Source organism: Vulpes vulpes, chromosome 15 (assembly GCF_048418805.1).
Source record: "Vulpes vulpes isolate BD-2025 chromosome 15, VulVul3, whole genome shotgun sequence".
In the NCBI taxonomy this organism is placed as follows: Eukaryota; Metazoa; Chordata; class Mammalia; order Carnivora; family Canidae; genus Vulpes; species Vulpes vulpes.
The window spans coordinates 25266940-25284043 of NC_132794.1; the positions used below are offsets into that span (position 1 = coordinate 25266940).

Genomic DNA, 17104 nt, shown 5'->3' on the forward strand with positions numbered 1-17104 from the left:
TTTGAGTCAAAGTAAAAAAAAAAAAAAAAGTAAATTAAAATCATAAATGTCTATATTTTTCTAAAATATTTCTATACCTAATCATGTAGAAGACCAGTAGTAGAAACCCTAGGTCTAAAGACTTTTTATTGAATGTTTACCTGGGAAGCTCAGATTTATAGCGCATCACGAAGGGATCAGGCATGTGATCTAGATATTTCCATTTAGTTAACATATTTTTAATTTAGTAAAGGGGCTGTCCTTTTACAAAATGTAATAAATACTTTCTCAATTCAGCCAGATGGAATTACACTGATAAAACAGATTTTAAAAAGAAAAAAAGGGCAGCCCGGGTGGCTCAGAAGTTTAGTGCTGCCTTCAGCCCAGGGCGTGATCCTGGAGACCCGGAATCGAGTCCCACGTCGGGGTCCCTGCATGGAGCCTGCTTCTCCTTCTGCCTGTGTCTCTGCCTCTCTCTCTCTCTCTCTCTGTATTCTCATGAATAAATAAATAAAACCAAAAAAGAAAAAAAAATTAATTGGTTAGGATTCGATCACTCCTATTTAGAGTCTTCCCAAGGTATCTCCTTGGAGATTTTTAAATTATGTATACAGTATGAGGGAGCATATATGACACCCTTCTGGAAAGCCCTCAGCATCTATAAAGTTACGGCAATTGGACTAATTATTATATTTGATAAAAGAAAGCCTTCTAAGAATTGAGTTTCTATAGCCTCACTCACATAATTTGTACTTCAGGTAACTATTTCACAGAATTTGCCCAGACTGCTAAATCTGATCATCTGGCCACATAATTTTTTTTAGAACTGAGTTTCTGTTTTTTGTGTCATTGTAAAGCTTCACACAAAAAATGTGAAGCCAGGGGTGCCTGGGTGGTTCATTTAGCAAAGGGTCTGCCTTTGGCTCAGGTCATGATCTTGGGGTTCTGGGACCAAGCCCCAAGTCAGGCTCACTGCTAAGCATGGAATCTGCTTGTTCCTCTCTCTCTCCCTCTGCCCCTCCACCAGCTTGTGCACGTGTGCTCACTCTCTCTCTCTCTCAAATAAATAAATAATATCTTTAAAGAAAAAGGAAAATGTGAAGGCAGTAGTGTGCCTATGCCTGGGGCAAGCAGGTTGATGTGGTTTAAAAATAAATTAGGGAAAGCTACGAAGAAGCAAGTTATCTCTGTTTTAGGAAGCATTGGCCTTCCTTAGTTAGAAAATAAACTAAAGGGCGATAGACCTATACAGGGTGGGTAAAGGTCTCCAAGGAATGAAAAAGTAACTTTTCTTTTTCAAGCAAAGTTTATTGTTCAAGGAAAGAGCAGGTAGCAAAGCTATCACTTGGGGGAAAAATGAATCTTTTCATGTAAAGAATCCAGAGTCTTCTGGGAGAGAAGGTATCCGTAGTCCAACTCTGCACCCAGAACCTGAAGGTGGGAAAATTGAGCCAACACAGGGTGGTCCTGGAGGCAGTTACCTGGCTGAGGACCTGGGGTGAAGTGCCAGGAAGTTTGTTGGAGGAAAAGGAAGTGTGCGTTTGAGCACAGTGTGCAGCTGGTAAACCTGGCCTTAGCAGTTGTGTTTGGAAAACAACCACTTAAGCATGTGAGTAGCACAAAGAAAACTGTCAACCAACTGTATCATCGGTCTCAGATGCTGTTTGGAAATTCTGGTTTTGAAAATATGACCAACCTGGCTGGAGTCCTTCAACAACTGGGTGGGTCCTTAACAAGGAGGTTCTCGGCTTCTGTTGATAGGCAATTGGGTACTGAAGATGCTAAGTGAACTTATAAGAGGATGTAGCCACCTGCCCCCTAGTTTTGAGGCAGCAATGTGAGTTTGAAAATATCCTATGTGAACTTCTGAAATGTTTTTTACATTAGCTCACTAACATCGACTCACTCAGCTGACCATGCTTCTTTGTTTCCCAGGTAGTGACAAAGGGTCAAACTCAAATGGCTTCAGGTATAAGGCTTGTAAAACAATTGTGTCATAGAAGAAGCAAGGCAAACTGAAAAGTACATCTCCCTTCCACGGACTCAAAACTCATTGCTTTTAGAAAATGTGAGCTGATTAAGCCAAAGGAAAAAAACATCATTAAGTCTATAGGCTGAATTCAACATCTCAGCTAACACTTTGATACTCTACAACTCACTTACCTAGAACCTGTTTTAATTCATTCAAATGTGTTTCTGCTCTTCCCAGGTCACTAAGAAAGACTTAAAGGATCCTATAAAGAAGAGTCAACAGTTCATTGAGCGACAACTCAACTCCAAGTTCTAGATCCTAAAGACCCAGAGATGACTAAGACAAGTCCATTCCTCAAGGAAATCCCAGTCATAGTTTGATATTGTCAACTTCATTTGTTCAGTTTCCTATCTCCTTCAATCATCAGGAATTCTTCTCTGTAACATTACTGGATAAACCCAATTTTATTTTCTTTAAAGCCAATTTTGCTGTAATATTTAAAAGACTCATTTCTTTTATAGTAAACACTAGTAACCCATTCATCCCATTGCCTGCTCTTGCCTACTCACATCTTACTCTCTTTGTTCGTCCAACAGTCACTGAAGCCCCAGGACACCCACAAACCCAGATTTCTTTCTTTCTTTCTTTCTTTTTTTTTTTTTTTGAAGATTTTATTTATTTATTCATGAGAGACACACACACAGAAAGAGGCAGAGACACAGGCAAAGGGGGAAGCAGGCTCCATGCAGGGAGCCCAACGTGGGACTCGATTCCGGGTCTCCAGGATCAGGCCCTGGGCTGAAACCGCTGAGCCACCTGGGCTGCCCACAAACCCAGATTTCAACTGAGTTCTGCTGGCCTGGAATTCTGCTTAATGTTTTTGATCTTTTGCTTTGTGAGTCTCTTAAAATGGACCTGAATCTTTGGACATCAAACCCATTAAACCCAGACCTAGTTTCCTGGACTCTGAACCTTGTATTCTCTCGTGTTAAAAAGCAAAATTCTACCGAGTAATTTAAAGATCAAATTCACTTTATTTAATGATTCATGAGTGGGGCAGCATCCTGTTTTAGCAGATAGCAAGGAGCTCCAAGGAGCTGGACAAAATGGAAGACTCCTAGAGGCAGAAGGAGGCAGAGCAAGGAAGTTGCTCTGGCAGAGTGGATTGTCTCAGGCAAGGTTACCTCCCTTTGGAGGAAGGCAAGTGTCTGTCTATCAGGCAGATTACCTCACTAGTGCTGGCCAGATAATTCCAGATGGACTAGTTAAAGATTATATTCCTGAGAGAGGCTGCAACTGCAGTTAGGTTAAGTAGTAAGTCTTGGTTTGCAGACATGGGGCTTAGTACAAGTGACTCTTTTTTTAACCCCAGTTTGGTATGACATTTTGACTTTGGTTTCCTTTCTATAAGCAGAGTGCCCTTCAAACCTTTCCTGCCCATGAACAGATGTTTCTATACTAAGATGCAATCTCCTTTTTGCACTCTTAGCTACTCAAGCTCACAGTTTGTTTCTCAGCCTGCCCCAACCTCTTATTACTCATAATTCCCCAGATGCTTTTGAAAGTATCTTTCTATAAAGCTGCCTTTAGAAAGGCAAAAAATTTGGAGTGCAAAAATAAAATAGTAAAAGATGTAACTCATACACTAGAGACCTCATCTTTAGAGAAAACTTCATATCCAATAAAAAGGGTAACACATCAATAGGAAGACTTTGGCTGAAGAAAAAAAAGCCATTCATGTATCTGGCTTATTTGCCCCCACTCTGTTCCCCTATTAGTCTTAAAATTATTTGTCTTTCTTTTATTAAAGAAAATATCCATATGATTATACAATTATGTGGTAGACTATTTTTGGCCACTTACCTGATTCTTGCCCAAGAAGTGTTTATCTCTTTCCTCTAAAGATTTATTTCCCATGTGGTTTCCACTCCAAGTTTTTAATTTTAATTAATGAAATCCATCCCCATTCTTATAGCCACAAGGACTTTTCTAACCTGTAGATTCAGCTGCACCAATACAGATACTCTTTTCTTTCTTACCCATTTATATCTTACTAATCCCCAATGGGCACAGTGATTAAGGCTCACTAGACATTTCCTTTAGGAATAATTTTTTTAAAAAATCTAAATAACCTAGAATTACATAATTGTACACTTGAAGCAAATATAACACTGTATGCTAACATTAAACATTAAGTAATATAACACTGCATGTTAAAATTTTAAAATTTGGGGGGCACCTGGGTGGCTCAGCAGTTGAGCATCTGCCTTTGACTCAAGGCATGATCCCAAAGTCCCAGGATCGAGTCCCCCATTGGGCTCCCTGCATGGAAACTGCTTCTCCCTCTGCCTGTGTCTCTGCCTCTCTCTGTTTCTCATGAATAAATAAACTTATGAAATTTTTTTTAATTTTTTAAAATAAAATAAAAACATTTACCTTTAAAAAAAATCATATATAAGAGGTGCCTGGGTGGCTCAGTTGGTTAAACATCTGACTCTTGATTTCAGCTCAGATCATGATCTCAGGGTTGTGAGATCAAGTCCAGCATGAGGCTGGGCTTCCCTTACTCCCTCTCTTAAAAAAACGCAAAAAACAAAACCCACACATAAAAAAGAAAATAATAAAACATCATATACTTCTAAATCTGCTTTCTAAATACACATTAAGTTTTAGGGGCAGGAGCAGTGAAAAAGAAGTCAAATTCAAAATTATTCCCACTCATCTTGAGTTAACAGATTTCACAGAGTTAACCTTTGGTGAAATTCTAGAATTACAACGCTTTGTAAATATGGGATGAAGGCCACACTAATATGTCAGTCTTGTAAGCCTTGCTTGATTTTGACTTGATTGATATACCATGCCTTTAATAATAATAGTCTCTTTTGATTGTTTCAAACTGCTATATTTCTTACAATCACAATTCTTTTTTTAAAATGCAAACTGTTTTTTCTTTCGTTCTTTCTTTCTTTCTTTTTTTTTTTTTGAGGATAGGGAGGGCCAGAGAGACAGGAAAATAGAGAATCTTAAGCAGATTCCACACTCAGGATGGAGACTGACTCAGGGCTTATTCTCACAAACCTGAGATCATGACCTGAGCCGAAACCAAGATTAGGCACTCAACAAACTGAGCCACTGAGATGCCCTAAAATCTCAATTCATTTTGATACTAAGCAAATATAAATAGCATAGGAATATGAATATTGCTAGAAGTCCAGGAAATTTCAGTTTTCCCCCAAATCATGACCACCCCCAATCCCCAAGTCAGTTTTTAGCATACTTACAACCATTTTTATATGATGATTTGATCCCAAGGCAGAGGGGAAAACCTATTCAAAACTTCATGGGGGAATTCTTTAATGTGAATTCCTAGAGGGAAACACATTTAGAGTTCCAGTTGGGATTGTACCAAATACATCATAGTCCCAGAGTTATGAAACCGAACTCTGCTCTAGCATCAGGAAGAAAAGAATGACAAGATGGGTTAGTATTGGCAATGGGGCCGGGAGCGGGGAGGTGGCAGGCATGAGCAGGACTTGGTATGAGTGACCACAGGATTTTGTCAGCTAAAATAAGGAAGTCCCAGACAACAGGGAAAGAAGGGAACTCCATGGCAGCCACAAAACAGAAACTGCACATAAAGGATATTTATAAAATGCATTTTCATAAGCAAGAGAATATATGCTTTATTCAACTTTAAGAACTTTTTATGAAATATTTGGGAACTTTTCTAAGAAGAAAACTAATCACCCAATATTCTTAGAAACTGCCCTATAGCCTGGCATCACAGGAATTTGCCTGGCTTTTCATGGCTGCCACCCAAAACTGGTAACTACTCAATAGAGTGTAAGCTAAAATTAAATTACTTTTCTTCATTGTTTATGTATTTCTGCTGAACGAGGACATTTTAGCAATGATTTTATATTCATTAGGAGGATAGAATGTCACAGCAAGTCAATCATAGTCATAATGCAAATACCAAGACATTCCTGTATATTTTCCCACAATCTACTCTGTTCAGTTGGAATAAAATATGGGATCTCTAGTGACATACACTATAAATAGACCTAAATGCACTTTTTCTCTCAATGTGAATACACATAACAGAAACTTGTGAATTGTGTTCAATAGCTTCCAAAGAACCCCATCTTTCTAGCTAGAAAAGCAAATTTTTCAGAATTAAATTTAAAGCTGTTTTTTATAACTAAAAACTGAAAACTATTCTTCTAGAAATAACCAAGGGAAAATACATAGTTCATGTTAGAAGCTTGAACAGACACAGTAGTGTTTAGAGAAATAGATCTGTGATTATGAATCTTTTTAGAATTGCTACCTACAATCCACAATTACACTTTCTATTTTATGATAATATTTCATTATAGTATTTCATCAATAGAGCATTTTGCAACCACTCCCATAGTTGTTACAGTTAATTGTGTTTGGATACCAGTTTAAGAATATAACTATGCATGCAGGCATATAACAAAACCAAGGTTGTTATCAGGTAGCCAGTGATTTCTTGAGTAATCCCAGGCATGCTTAACTCTCTCCATTAGAATTATAATATGCTCAACCACACTACCCAGTTCCTCCTACAGCAGGCTCTCACTTAGGATGGGAAAAGAAGGTAGAGGAAATTAAGTCTGAGCATATCATAAAGGAGAAATTTTTCCATAGGTTTGGAGTGCAGTGCAAAACAGTTGTCAATATTTGTACAGAAAAGGAAAATTTTTACACAAAGGAGGAGGAACAGGTATTAGACCCTGCTACTATTTATTTGCCATATTTTTGCAAAGCTGGTGAGTCTTCTCCTCCTCTGTAATGTGGCCCATGAGGGGTTAGAACATATGCTTCTTTGAAATCGTTAAGAAATTTATGTATTTACAAAGTATTTCACAAGCCCACAAACAATCACAAAAGAGGATGATTTATTAAAGAAGTTGAAGGTGCTTTGGATGCATAGTAGAAAAACCCAACCTAAAGTAGTAGAAGAGAAGGGTCAGAGAGATTTTCCTGGGGGCTCTATAGGGGCTTGGATCCTGAGGGATGAGAGAAATGGGATTTGGAGAGTGAGTAAAGGTCTTGGGAAGAAATGGAAAGAGCAGAGCATCTTTAGGGGACTGAAAGGAATGGCTAAGGCATCAACAGTGGGGAGAGAAATAAGACACAAGGTGATGAGGGGCACCAGGGAGGCTCAGTTGGTTAAGCATCTGACTCTATTGATTTCAACTCAGGTCTTCATCTCAAGGTCATGAGTTCAAGCCCTGTGTTGGACTGCATGCTGGGTGTGGAGCCTACAAATACATTAATTAATTAATTAATTAATTAATTAATTAAGATAAATTAAATTAAAAGAAAAGAAAGAAAGGGAATTTAGAGAGATGGAGAAAAAGAAACTACAAGGTGGAAATGTAAAATATTTGGCTGGGAAAATATGGGTAGACAGGATCTATTTTTTTTTTCTATTTTATTTTATTTCATTTCATTTCATTTATTTTATTTTATTTATATTTTATTTTATATATTTCTTTATTGGAGTTCGATTTGCCAACATATAGTATAACACCCAGTGCTCATCCCGTCAAGTGCCCCCCTCAGTGCCCGTCACTCAGTCATCCCATCCCCTCGCCCACCTTCCCTTCCACTACCCCTTGTTCATTTCCCAGAGTTAGGAGTCTCATGTTCTGTTACCCTCTCTGATATTTCCCATTCATTTTCTCTCCTTTCCCCTATAATCCCTTTCGCTATTTTTTATATTCCCCATATGAGTGAAACCATATAATGTTTGTTTGTCCTTCTCCGATTGACTTACTTCACTCAGCATAATACCCTCCAGTTATCTAGACAGGATCTATTAAGGCCAGATCTACTATCAGTGTTTCTCAGGAATTTTGATTTTTTTTCCCTTGCGGTAGGAGAATGAAGCCACTTAACAGCCATATGTGGAACTGATACAAAGAGAATCATGTCTCAGAGATATCACTCCAGCTGCACCGACAATTGTGCATTAGTCCGGAAGGAAAGGTGGTAGCAGAGGGGCATCTGGCTGGCTCAGTCCAAAGAGCATGCCACTCTTGATGAGTCATGAGCTAGAGCCCCATGATGGGTGTAGAGATTATATACACATATACATACATACATACTTACATACACAAGCTTTAAAAAGAAAAGGGGATCCCTGGGTGGCTCAGCGGTTTAGCACCCGCCTTTGGTCCAGGGCATGATCCTGGAGTCCTGGGATCGAGTCCCACGTCAGGTTCCCTGCATGGAGCCTGCTTCTCCCTCTGCCTGTGTCTCTGCCTCTCTCTTTCTCTGTGTCTCTCATGAATAAATAAATAAAATCTTTAAAGAAAATTTAAAAACAAATAAAAAAGAAAAAGAAAAAAGAAAGCAGTGGAGTGTCACACCAGAAAACTGGTAGTGTCAGACCCCAATAGTAGAGAAAGACATGGATGGAACTGACATGCATTTAAGCAGCAGACTCAGTAAGATGTGGTGAAAATTGGGATGAGTTTGAAGGAGGAGAGAGGCAGGGAAGGACATGGAGATAGAGGGAAATAGTGCTCAACAGGGAGACTAATGATCAGAGGAAAGCCAGGTACAGAGAAAAGCAGGTGTTGACAAGGATCATATACACCAAGTATTCTCTGAGGTGTTGCCTTTTGAGCACAGACAAGATTTGCAGAGATAGATCTTAGATGAAAGATAACAGTACAGAGCTATCTTTGGGTTGGATTTGATCACTTAGCCAAAAGAGCTCTTTGAAAAATGGACTCTGGAATTTAATCAAAATTACACCCTTCCCAGTCATAGTTTTTTTCTATTTAGGTTTTTTAAGTATAAGGTGTGTGTGTGTGTGTGTGTGTGTGTGTGTGTGTGTGTGTGTGTTTATATACTCAAGACTTTATGTGGCCAGGAAATAAATTACATAGTAAACATTTTTGATAATTCTAGTGCTATTCAGGATGAATATCTTTACTTAAAATATTAAAAACAATATTGCCTAGCAGGCTCTTGCTCAGTTTTTGATTAACTTGAGAAGTAAATAAATACAAGGGGTGCCTGGGTGGTTCAGTTGGTTAAGTGTCTCCCCTTGGCTCAGGTCATGATCTCAGGGTCCTGGGATTGAGCCCCACCTCGGGCTCCCTGCTCATCAAGGAGTTTGTTTCTCCCTTTCTCTCTGCTCCTCCCCTCTGCTCTTGCTCTCTCTCTCTCTCTCTCTCTCAAAAAAAAAAAAAAATCTAAAAGAAGAAAAAGAAAAGTAAATACAAAATGAAATATGTAGGTTAATTCCTATCCCAATCAAAATATTTACTTTCTGGGGTGCTTGGCTGGCTTAGTCAGAGGAGCATGTGACTCCTGATCTCAGGGTGGTGAGTTCAAAAAACTTCAAAATATTACTTTCCTTTTATTACATCAGGGGAGCATCCAAGGAAAAATTTTAGCCTCCATGGCTAAAGTTCATGGAGGCTTTTCTTCAAGATTCTAAATTCACAGGTGCCTGGGTGGCTCAGTGGTTTAGTGTCTGCCTTTGGCTCAGGTCATGATTCTGGGGTCCTGGGATCAAGTCCCACATCAAGTCCCCACAGGGAGCCTGCCTCTCCCTCTGCCTGTCTGTGTATCTCATGAATAAATTAAAATCTTAAAAAAGCTTTCTGCCCAGGACGCCGCGGAGTAAGCATCCTTAAAGTCTTCCCTCCCACCGCTGTCAGGTCTAAGTCAGAGTCTCCCAAAGAGCCTGAGCAGCTGCAGAAGCTCTTCATCAAAGGTTTGAGCTTCGAAACAACCGATGAGAGTCTGAGGAGCCATTCTGAGCACTGGGGGATGCTTACGGACTGTGTAGTAATGAGAGACCCCAACACCAAGCGCTCCAAAGGCTTTGGGTTCGTCAGGTGCCACCGTGGAGGAGGTGGACGCAGCCATGAACGCTCGGCCACACAAGGTGGATGGAAGAGTGGTGGAACCAAAGAGGGCTGTCTCCCGAGAAGATTTTCAAAGCCCTGGTGCTCACTTAACTGTGAAAAGGATTTTTGTTGGTGGCATTAAAGAAGACCCTGAAGAACATCATATAAGAGATTATTTTGAACAGTATGGGAAAATTGAAGTGATGGAGAGCATGACTGACCCAGGCAGTGGCAAAAAGAGAGGTTTTGCTTTTGTGACCTTTGATGACCATGACTCTGTAGACAAGATTGTCATTCAAAAATACCATCCTGTGAATGGCCACAACTGTGAAGTAAGGAAAGCCCTATCGAAGCAAGAGATGGCTGCTAGTGCTTGTCCAGCCAAAGAGGCCGAAGTGGTTCTGGAAACTTTGGTGGTGGTCGTGTTGGTGGTTTTGGTGGGAATGACAACTTTGGTTGTGAAGGGAACTCCAGTGGTCGAGGTGGCTTCGGTGGCAATCAAGATGGTGGTGGATATGGTGGCAGTGGCGATGGCTATAATGGATTTGGTAATGATGGAAGCAACTTTGGAGGTGGCGGAAGCTGTAATGATTTTGGCAATTACAACAATCAATCCTCAAATTTTGAACCCATGAAAGGAGGAAATTTTGGAGGCAGAAGCTCTGGCCCCTATGGTGGTGGAGGCCAATACTTTGCCAAAGCACGAAACCAAGGTGGCTACGGTGGTTCCAGCAGCAGCAGCTATGGCAGTGGCAGAAGGTTTTAATTACTGCCAGGAAACAAAGCTTAGCAGGAGAGGAGAGCCAGAGAAGTGACAGGAAGCTACAGGTTACAACAGGTTTGTGAACTCAGCCAAGCACAGTGGTGGCAGGGCCTAGCTGCTACAAAGAAGACATGTTTTAGACAATACTCGTGTATGGGCAAAAAACTCGAGGACTGTATTTGTGACTAATTGTATAATAGGTTATTTTAGTTTCTGTTCTGTGGAAAGTGTAAAGCATTCCAACAAAGGGTTTTAATGCAGTTTTTTTTTTTTGCACCCATGCTGTTGATTGCTAAATGTAATAGTCTGATCATGACGCTGAATAAATGTCTTTTAAAAAAATAAATAAATAAAATGAAATCTTTAAAAAAAATCTAAATTCACCAAGTCTCATGTCTTTTCACCTATAATTGATACTTGCCTTTGTAATGTTCCTCTCTTCCTCTCTTCTTCTATCCTCCCCTCCCCTTCTCTCTTAAAAAAAGCCGGGGGGTGGGGAAGGCTTCTAAATATGCTAAGGTTTGCCAACTAGCTCACTGGGCCTTTGAAGCTGTCAGTGAACAGTTTTGCTAAAAAAAATATTGACCACTTTCTGTTCCACTAGAAAAGATGCCCACTCCACTGGATACCTGTCTGCCATCAAGTTCCAGGCTCAAACCTACTGCTTTTTATTCTTCTAGAATAAATGAAAGAGATAGTAAATGAGCAACTTGGGTCCTTACAGAGGTATAAGGAGAGAGAAGGAGGCTGAATATCTTCTCGCCATTCTCAGAGGTATCTTAATAGGCTAATGTACAAAATTCTATTCTGCCACAGGGACATGCTAACTGGGACAGTAGTTAGAGCTAATTAAGCAATCAAATTTAAATAGAGTGGTAATTCTCACTTGTGTGCTCTCTCTTGGTCTCTTTCTCTCTCTCTCTCTCCTTTTTTTTTTCTTTTAACCCCTTATCTCTTTCTATCCTACATCCCATTTTTCATTAAAAATAAAACCCCCTAACCCATCACACCGTTAAATCATGAAAACAACATCAGAAAAACCCAAACAGAGGGACCTCCCACAGAATACCCAGCCAGTACCCTTAAAACTGTCAGGGTCATAAAGAAGGTGGGGGCAGGGAGGTGGCCTGTCAAGGTCATGAAAAATAAGGAAAAACAGAAAATGTCCAGACCAGAGAGACCAAGAGATATGACAACTAATGCAATGTTGTCTCATGGATGGGATCCTGGAAGGAAAAAAAAAAAAAGTATTTATTTAGTGGAAAAACTAGCAAAATCCAAATAAAGTCTGGACCAATATTGATTTTTTTGTTTTAAAAAATATGCCATGGCAATGCAAAATGTTAACATCAGAGGTACTGGCTAAGGGTTCACTAGAATATGCACTTATTTTGTTAGTCTACACATATTCCAAAATAAAAATTTCACTTAAAAAAAAATAAAACCTTCATTTCATCTTCTTTCCCCAGTAGTGATAACACCCAAATATAAATAATATTTTAAATTATACAATATGCTCATTTCTGATTTACATGATTTAATTTAATACTCAAAGCAACTGCCTGCATGGCCAGGATTGGTATTATGCTCCCCACTTTACACATGAGGAAACAGAAGCTTTAGGGGCTGTAGCTTGCTCATAGTTCAATGTATTAGTTAGGGTGCAAACTGTTTTTGCAAGGAGACTTCAAAAATACAGTGGCTCAAAAACAATTTTTTTAATGGAGGTATAGTTGACATATAATGTATAAGTTTAGAATGTACGTGCTGATTTGATACCTTTTTATAATTTTTATATTGCAATATGATTATTACCATGATAGCATTAGTTAACACCTCTTCAAAAAAAAATCATTGAGTTATTTATTTCTCTCTCATGTCACAGTTCAGAGATAGCATGGAATTGTCCAAGGACCTAAGCTCCTTCTGTCTTGTTACTCCCTTGGGTTTTGCCCTTAGCAGGTGAACGCAGGCTCACTAATACTGCATTCCAGGTCAGAGGAAGAAGAAAAGATGAATATTGTATGAACTGTATAGGCACAGTATACAGAATTGCCCACATCATTTTTACCTGCAACCCACTGGCCAAAACTTACAGGAAGACTGAGTAATGGAGTCTAGCAGGGAGGAGATACCTGAACACCAAGCACTAAACTAAACATAAGAAGAAATTATGGGGACAATTAACAGAATCTACCATGAAGGCCAGGCTCCCAAAAGTGGAAGTGGGATTTTTAAGATTTTATCTATTTTGGGAGAGACAGAGCACGGTACCATGGGGGGTGGAGAGAGAGAGAGAGAGAGAGAGAGAGAGAATCTCAAGCAGACTCTGCACTGAGTGCAGAGTCTGACATGGGGTTTGACCCCATGACCCTGAGATCATTACCTGAGCCAAAATCAAGAGCCAGACATTCAAATGAATAAGCCACTCAGGCGAACCTGGGTCATATTCTTGTAATGTTTATGTGTTTTGTGACATCAATTTAAATGTATGTGTCTGCTCTGGATTACATATCCAAGGTAGTACTGTAGTTTACTTATCTCTTAAAGCTAGAGGAAGACCATAAAATAGATAGATGGCTGACGAGAACTCCATTATTCTGTGCTGCATGGCCCATTTTGCCAGTCACCATGTGACCTCAGAAAAATTATCTAACTGATCTTTTATGTCCAGGATCAAATATAGGTTTTGCAAAACCTAAAGACTGTATGTGATTTAGAGACCTACTTTAAGAAAAATACACAACTATAATCCAAAATTAAGTATGAAAATACTTTATAGTGAGAAATGAAATCATAACTAAAAAAAATTTAAAGCTGACAAATACCACAAATATCACAAAATCCTGATAATAAGATATTTTTATGCTGCCTCACATACTGTTATAATACTTTTCCTCCTACATTTTCAGCTGCATACTCTTGGACAATCTTTTCATATGATGACAATTTTGTAATATTCTTTAAAGGGAACAAAAAATGATTTATTGAAATGTTTTTCTCTTGATAGTTGGCATCCACTTTTAAAAAGGAACTTCAAAAAAATAAAAATAAAAAATAAAAAATAAATAAAAAGGAACTTCACATTTAATTGTACTTACTGTTTGCATTGGTTTTGCCTTACAAACACAGCAACTATAATAAATCCTATTTTGTGGGTTTCCCATCAAAAAGGAAGAAAAATGATGTGCTTATAATTATATGTACCATATTATTAAGTATATGTACCATATTATCAAGTATATTCCTGACCATAAGGAATCTCTACTTTGACTAGGCTTCAAAAACAACTGAATCCTCTCTGCTTACATTTTTTTTTTTTTTGCAATTTTTGTATTTTTACTGGGTTTCCAATTTTGTTAAGACATTTTTAGAGCAGTTTAAGATTACAACAAAATTGAGAGGAAGAGACAGATGTTTACCATTACCCCCACCCCCACACATACAGAGCTTCCTCCATTACCAATAGCACTCATCAGAATGCTACATTCTTCGTTTTATTTTTTTTTCTTTTTTTTTAATTTTTTTTTAATTTTTTTAATTTATTTTTTATTTTTTTTTATTTATGATAGTCACAGAGAGAGAGAGAGGCAGAGACACAGGCAGAGGGAGAAGCAGGCTCCATGCACCGCGAGCCCGACGTGGGATTCGACCCTGGGTCTCCAGGATCGCGCCCCGGGCCAAAGGCAGGCGCCAAACCGCTGCGCCACCCAGGGATCCCCATTCTTCGTTTTATTTCAAGGATGAATCTACATTGCCACATTATAATCACCCAAAGACCACAGTTTATTTTAGGGTTCACTCTTGGTGGTGTACATTTTATGGGTTTGGACAAATGTATAATGACATATATCCATCATTATAATATACAGAGTATTTTCGCTGCCCTAAAATTCCTCTGTGCAGTCTTATTAATCACCTCCACCATACCTCCCCCCAATAAACCCCTGGCAACCACTGATCTTTTTACTTTTTGCCTTTTCCAGAATGTCATACAGTTGGAATCATACAGTATATATATGTAGCCTTTGAGATTGGTTTCTTTCACTTAGTAATACCCATTCAAGTTTCCCTCATGTCTTTTCATGGTCTGTTTACAATCTCACACTCTGATGACTAGAAAACATACCCCCAAACTAGCTTCTGATATGCTTCATTTCAAGTCTTCTCTCTTCTCTACTGTCCACAAAGCCAAGGGCTATCAGAATTGGAGACTGAGTGGAAGAAGGGCACTAGAGGGCATGTCTGGAAAGCTACTCCCACCCTGGAAGAGCTAACAGGAACTTATCCGTTCAGGGAAATAACCTAAAAACTCCTAAATATAGTCCACTACACCTCATCTAAATGCAGCCTCAACTCAACCTCCCTCAGCCAGCTGCCAAAAATGGCCCAAGGTCACCCAATAGGAAGTGACACATGATGGAGAAATCAGAAAGGAAAAAGACAGCAGTAATCTGGACTGTGGTTCCTCTTGTAAAGTTTACTGAAATACATGTAATGGAATCATATTCTTAGGGCCCTTCCTAGTGCCTTGGAAGGAGCCCGTGCTAGTGAAGTGCCCTACAGCTTAAGCTTTATTTGTTTCACAATAAACCTGCCTTCCTTTTTGCACACGTAAAATAGAGATCTTACTGGCCTACCTTATTGAAAGGACTGAGTATGAAAATGACAGGCTCCTGGGACAGGAAATGCATGTACACTTGACACCAGAACTCTGGAGAATATGCCTCCAAACCTATCCTCTCAGTGTATGCGAAGGGATTATCTTTCTGGCTTACTTCCATCTGAGTTTGCTTTCTTTTCCTTTTATCCTCACTTTTATATAATTCTGGCATCTACTTCACTGACTTTGCTTATATATTTTTCTTCTCTCATGTTTTATTTCCTGTTTTTTTTCTATGCTCCATCGTTTCCCCCTCCAGCCACTCTTGTCCCCCTCAGCTCACAACTCCTGTCATTTGTGTCCACTTATGTAGCTGGAGAGCTGCTCCTTTAGCTTTTTCTAAGCTGCTTTCCATATCTTTAAAACCTACAGATGCTCTGATAGTCATCAATCTAGAAGAGACAGGCAGCCATGTGATGCCCGCCTTTCCAGATGGGGTTTCAGGGTGACCCTGTCTGATCACCAGGCTCGACTTATGAAATACAGTCACTGATGAAATTCATGGCAGGCAAACTCCCTGCACGATGTGGGGCAACAGCATGATGGATGGGCCTATGATGATTGATAGCTCTTCTCTTACCCTTAGTCTATGAATTTTGGTTCATGAATTTCCTCCAGCGGGGACTGAGTTGTCCCAGAGATAAGATAACGACACTCAGCCAGGAGCTGGGCTCTGGGCTTATTACTTGCTTAAGGATATCACCCTCATTACTCAGTAAAGCAAATTATTACTGACAAGGTAAGGTTTTAGTCCCTTTTAGTGGTTTTTACATTAAACAGACAGCCTGGCATATGGATCAAGATTCCCAGCACTGTAAAAAAAATTCTCTTCTAAAGTATGGACAAAACAGGGAATTTAAATAAAAGGGAAGATTTATATATATAGGAGCTTAATCCTCCTTGTCATCTGTTCATTCTTTTGGGGAAATTACTATTACAGCTCACTATAATCTTAATCCTTCATAGTTTCTTTTTTTTAATACATGACCCTTTTTTTAGTATTAGGAAATGAATCAGAAGTCTGAATACAAAAAAAAATTGGGTGACTTTAATATGCCTGCTAACGTTATCTCATTAATCCTCATGGTGCTTCTGAAAGATGTATGCAATATATTTTTATCTCCATTTTACAGAATGTGAAACCTAGATATCCCAAAGCTCTTTAACATACTTCAGATCACAGAGGGGCTCAGTAATATAGTCAGAAATAAAAGCCAGCTTTTCTTACAGAAGGTCTCTGACAATTAATCAGAATCACAGCAAGTCTGCTCTTTCTTTAATGACTAGAAATTTCATCTGAAGCTGAATGCTGATTTAGCCATGAGTAAAGTCATCACAGCTGGTAATTTTATATCTTTAGGAGATGTTCAGTCTAAAAACCTGTAACATAACATGTAGCCTTTGCTTAGATTTGGTATACCACAGCAAAGATATCTACTAAAAATATTCTTATAAAGAAAATCTTATTGTCTCTTACTTCATTTATAAAATTCAGAAGTTATTCTCCTGGAAAACAGAATCCATAGACAGAATCCATAGACTGTAATTGAAAAAGTGGCAATGCAGAGTCAAGATTTGTAAGAAGACAGTCAAGTACCTTGGAAATTGGGACTCAGTTACCTCCCCAAGATTCTGGTTTCTGTTCCTGAAACTAACACAACCAAGCATGAGCAATAATAATGGCCATGTCTACAGGGAGCTGATGTGGCAAAAATCACCTCCTATATACCCACTGTTTCCCTTAGCCTAATGAACAAGGTATTTAATGCATAATGATCACCTACAAAGGGAAAGATATATGAATAATTGATGATATTCAAATATAC

At 39.0% G+C, this 17104-nt stretch overlaps 1 protein-coding gene and 1 long non-coding RNA gene across 9 annotated transcripts in view; one reads left to right on the forward strand and one right to left on the reverse strand.

The window, feature by feature from the left end:
* Positions 1-2908, forward strand: part of C15H21orf91 (chromosome 15 C21orf91 homolog) — a 55975-nt gene extending 53067 nt beyond the window's left edge. For both annotated transcript variants that reach the window (XM_072740919.1, XM_072740920.1), the window contains exon 5: positions 2189-2908. In XM_072740919.1, coding sequence (XP_072597020.1) covers positions 2189-2196 — 8 coding nt within the window. In that variant the 3' untranslated portion in view covers positions 2197-2908. The remainder of the gene's footprint in view (positions 1-2188) is intronic.
* Positions 1-17104, reverse strand: part of LOC112917666 (uncharacterized) — a 162379-nt gene that overhangs the window by 67900 nt on the left and 77375 nt on the right. Inside the window, exons 6-7 of one of the 7 annotated variants that reach the window (XR_011997689.1) lie at positions 5233-5317; positions 2143-2213 (exon numbers count right to left, since the gene is read on the reverse strand). The exons of the other annotated variants lie outside the window; for them this stretch is intronic. This is a non-coding gene — a long non-coding RNA (uncharacterized lncRNA). The remainder of the gene's footprint in view (positions 1-2142; positions 2214-5232; positions 5318-17104) is intronic. 7 annotated transcript variants of the gene reach the window in all.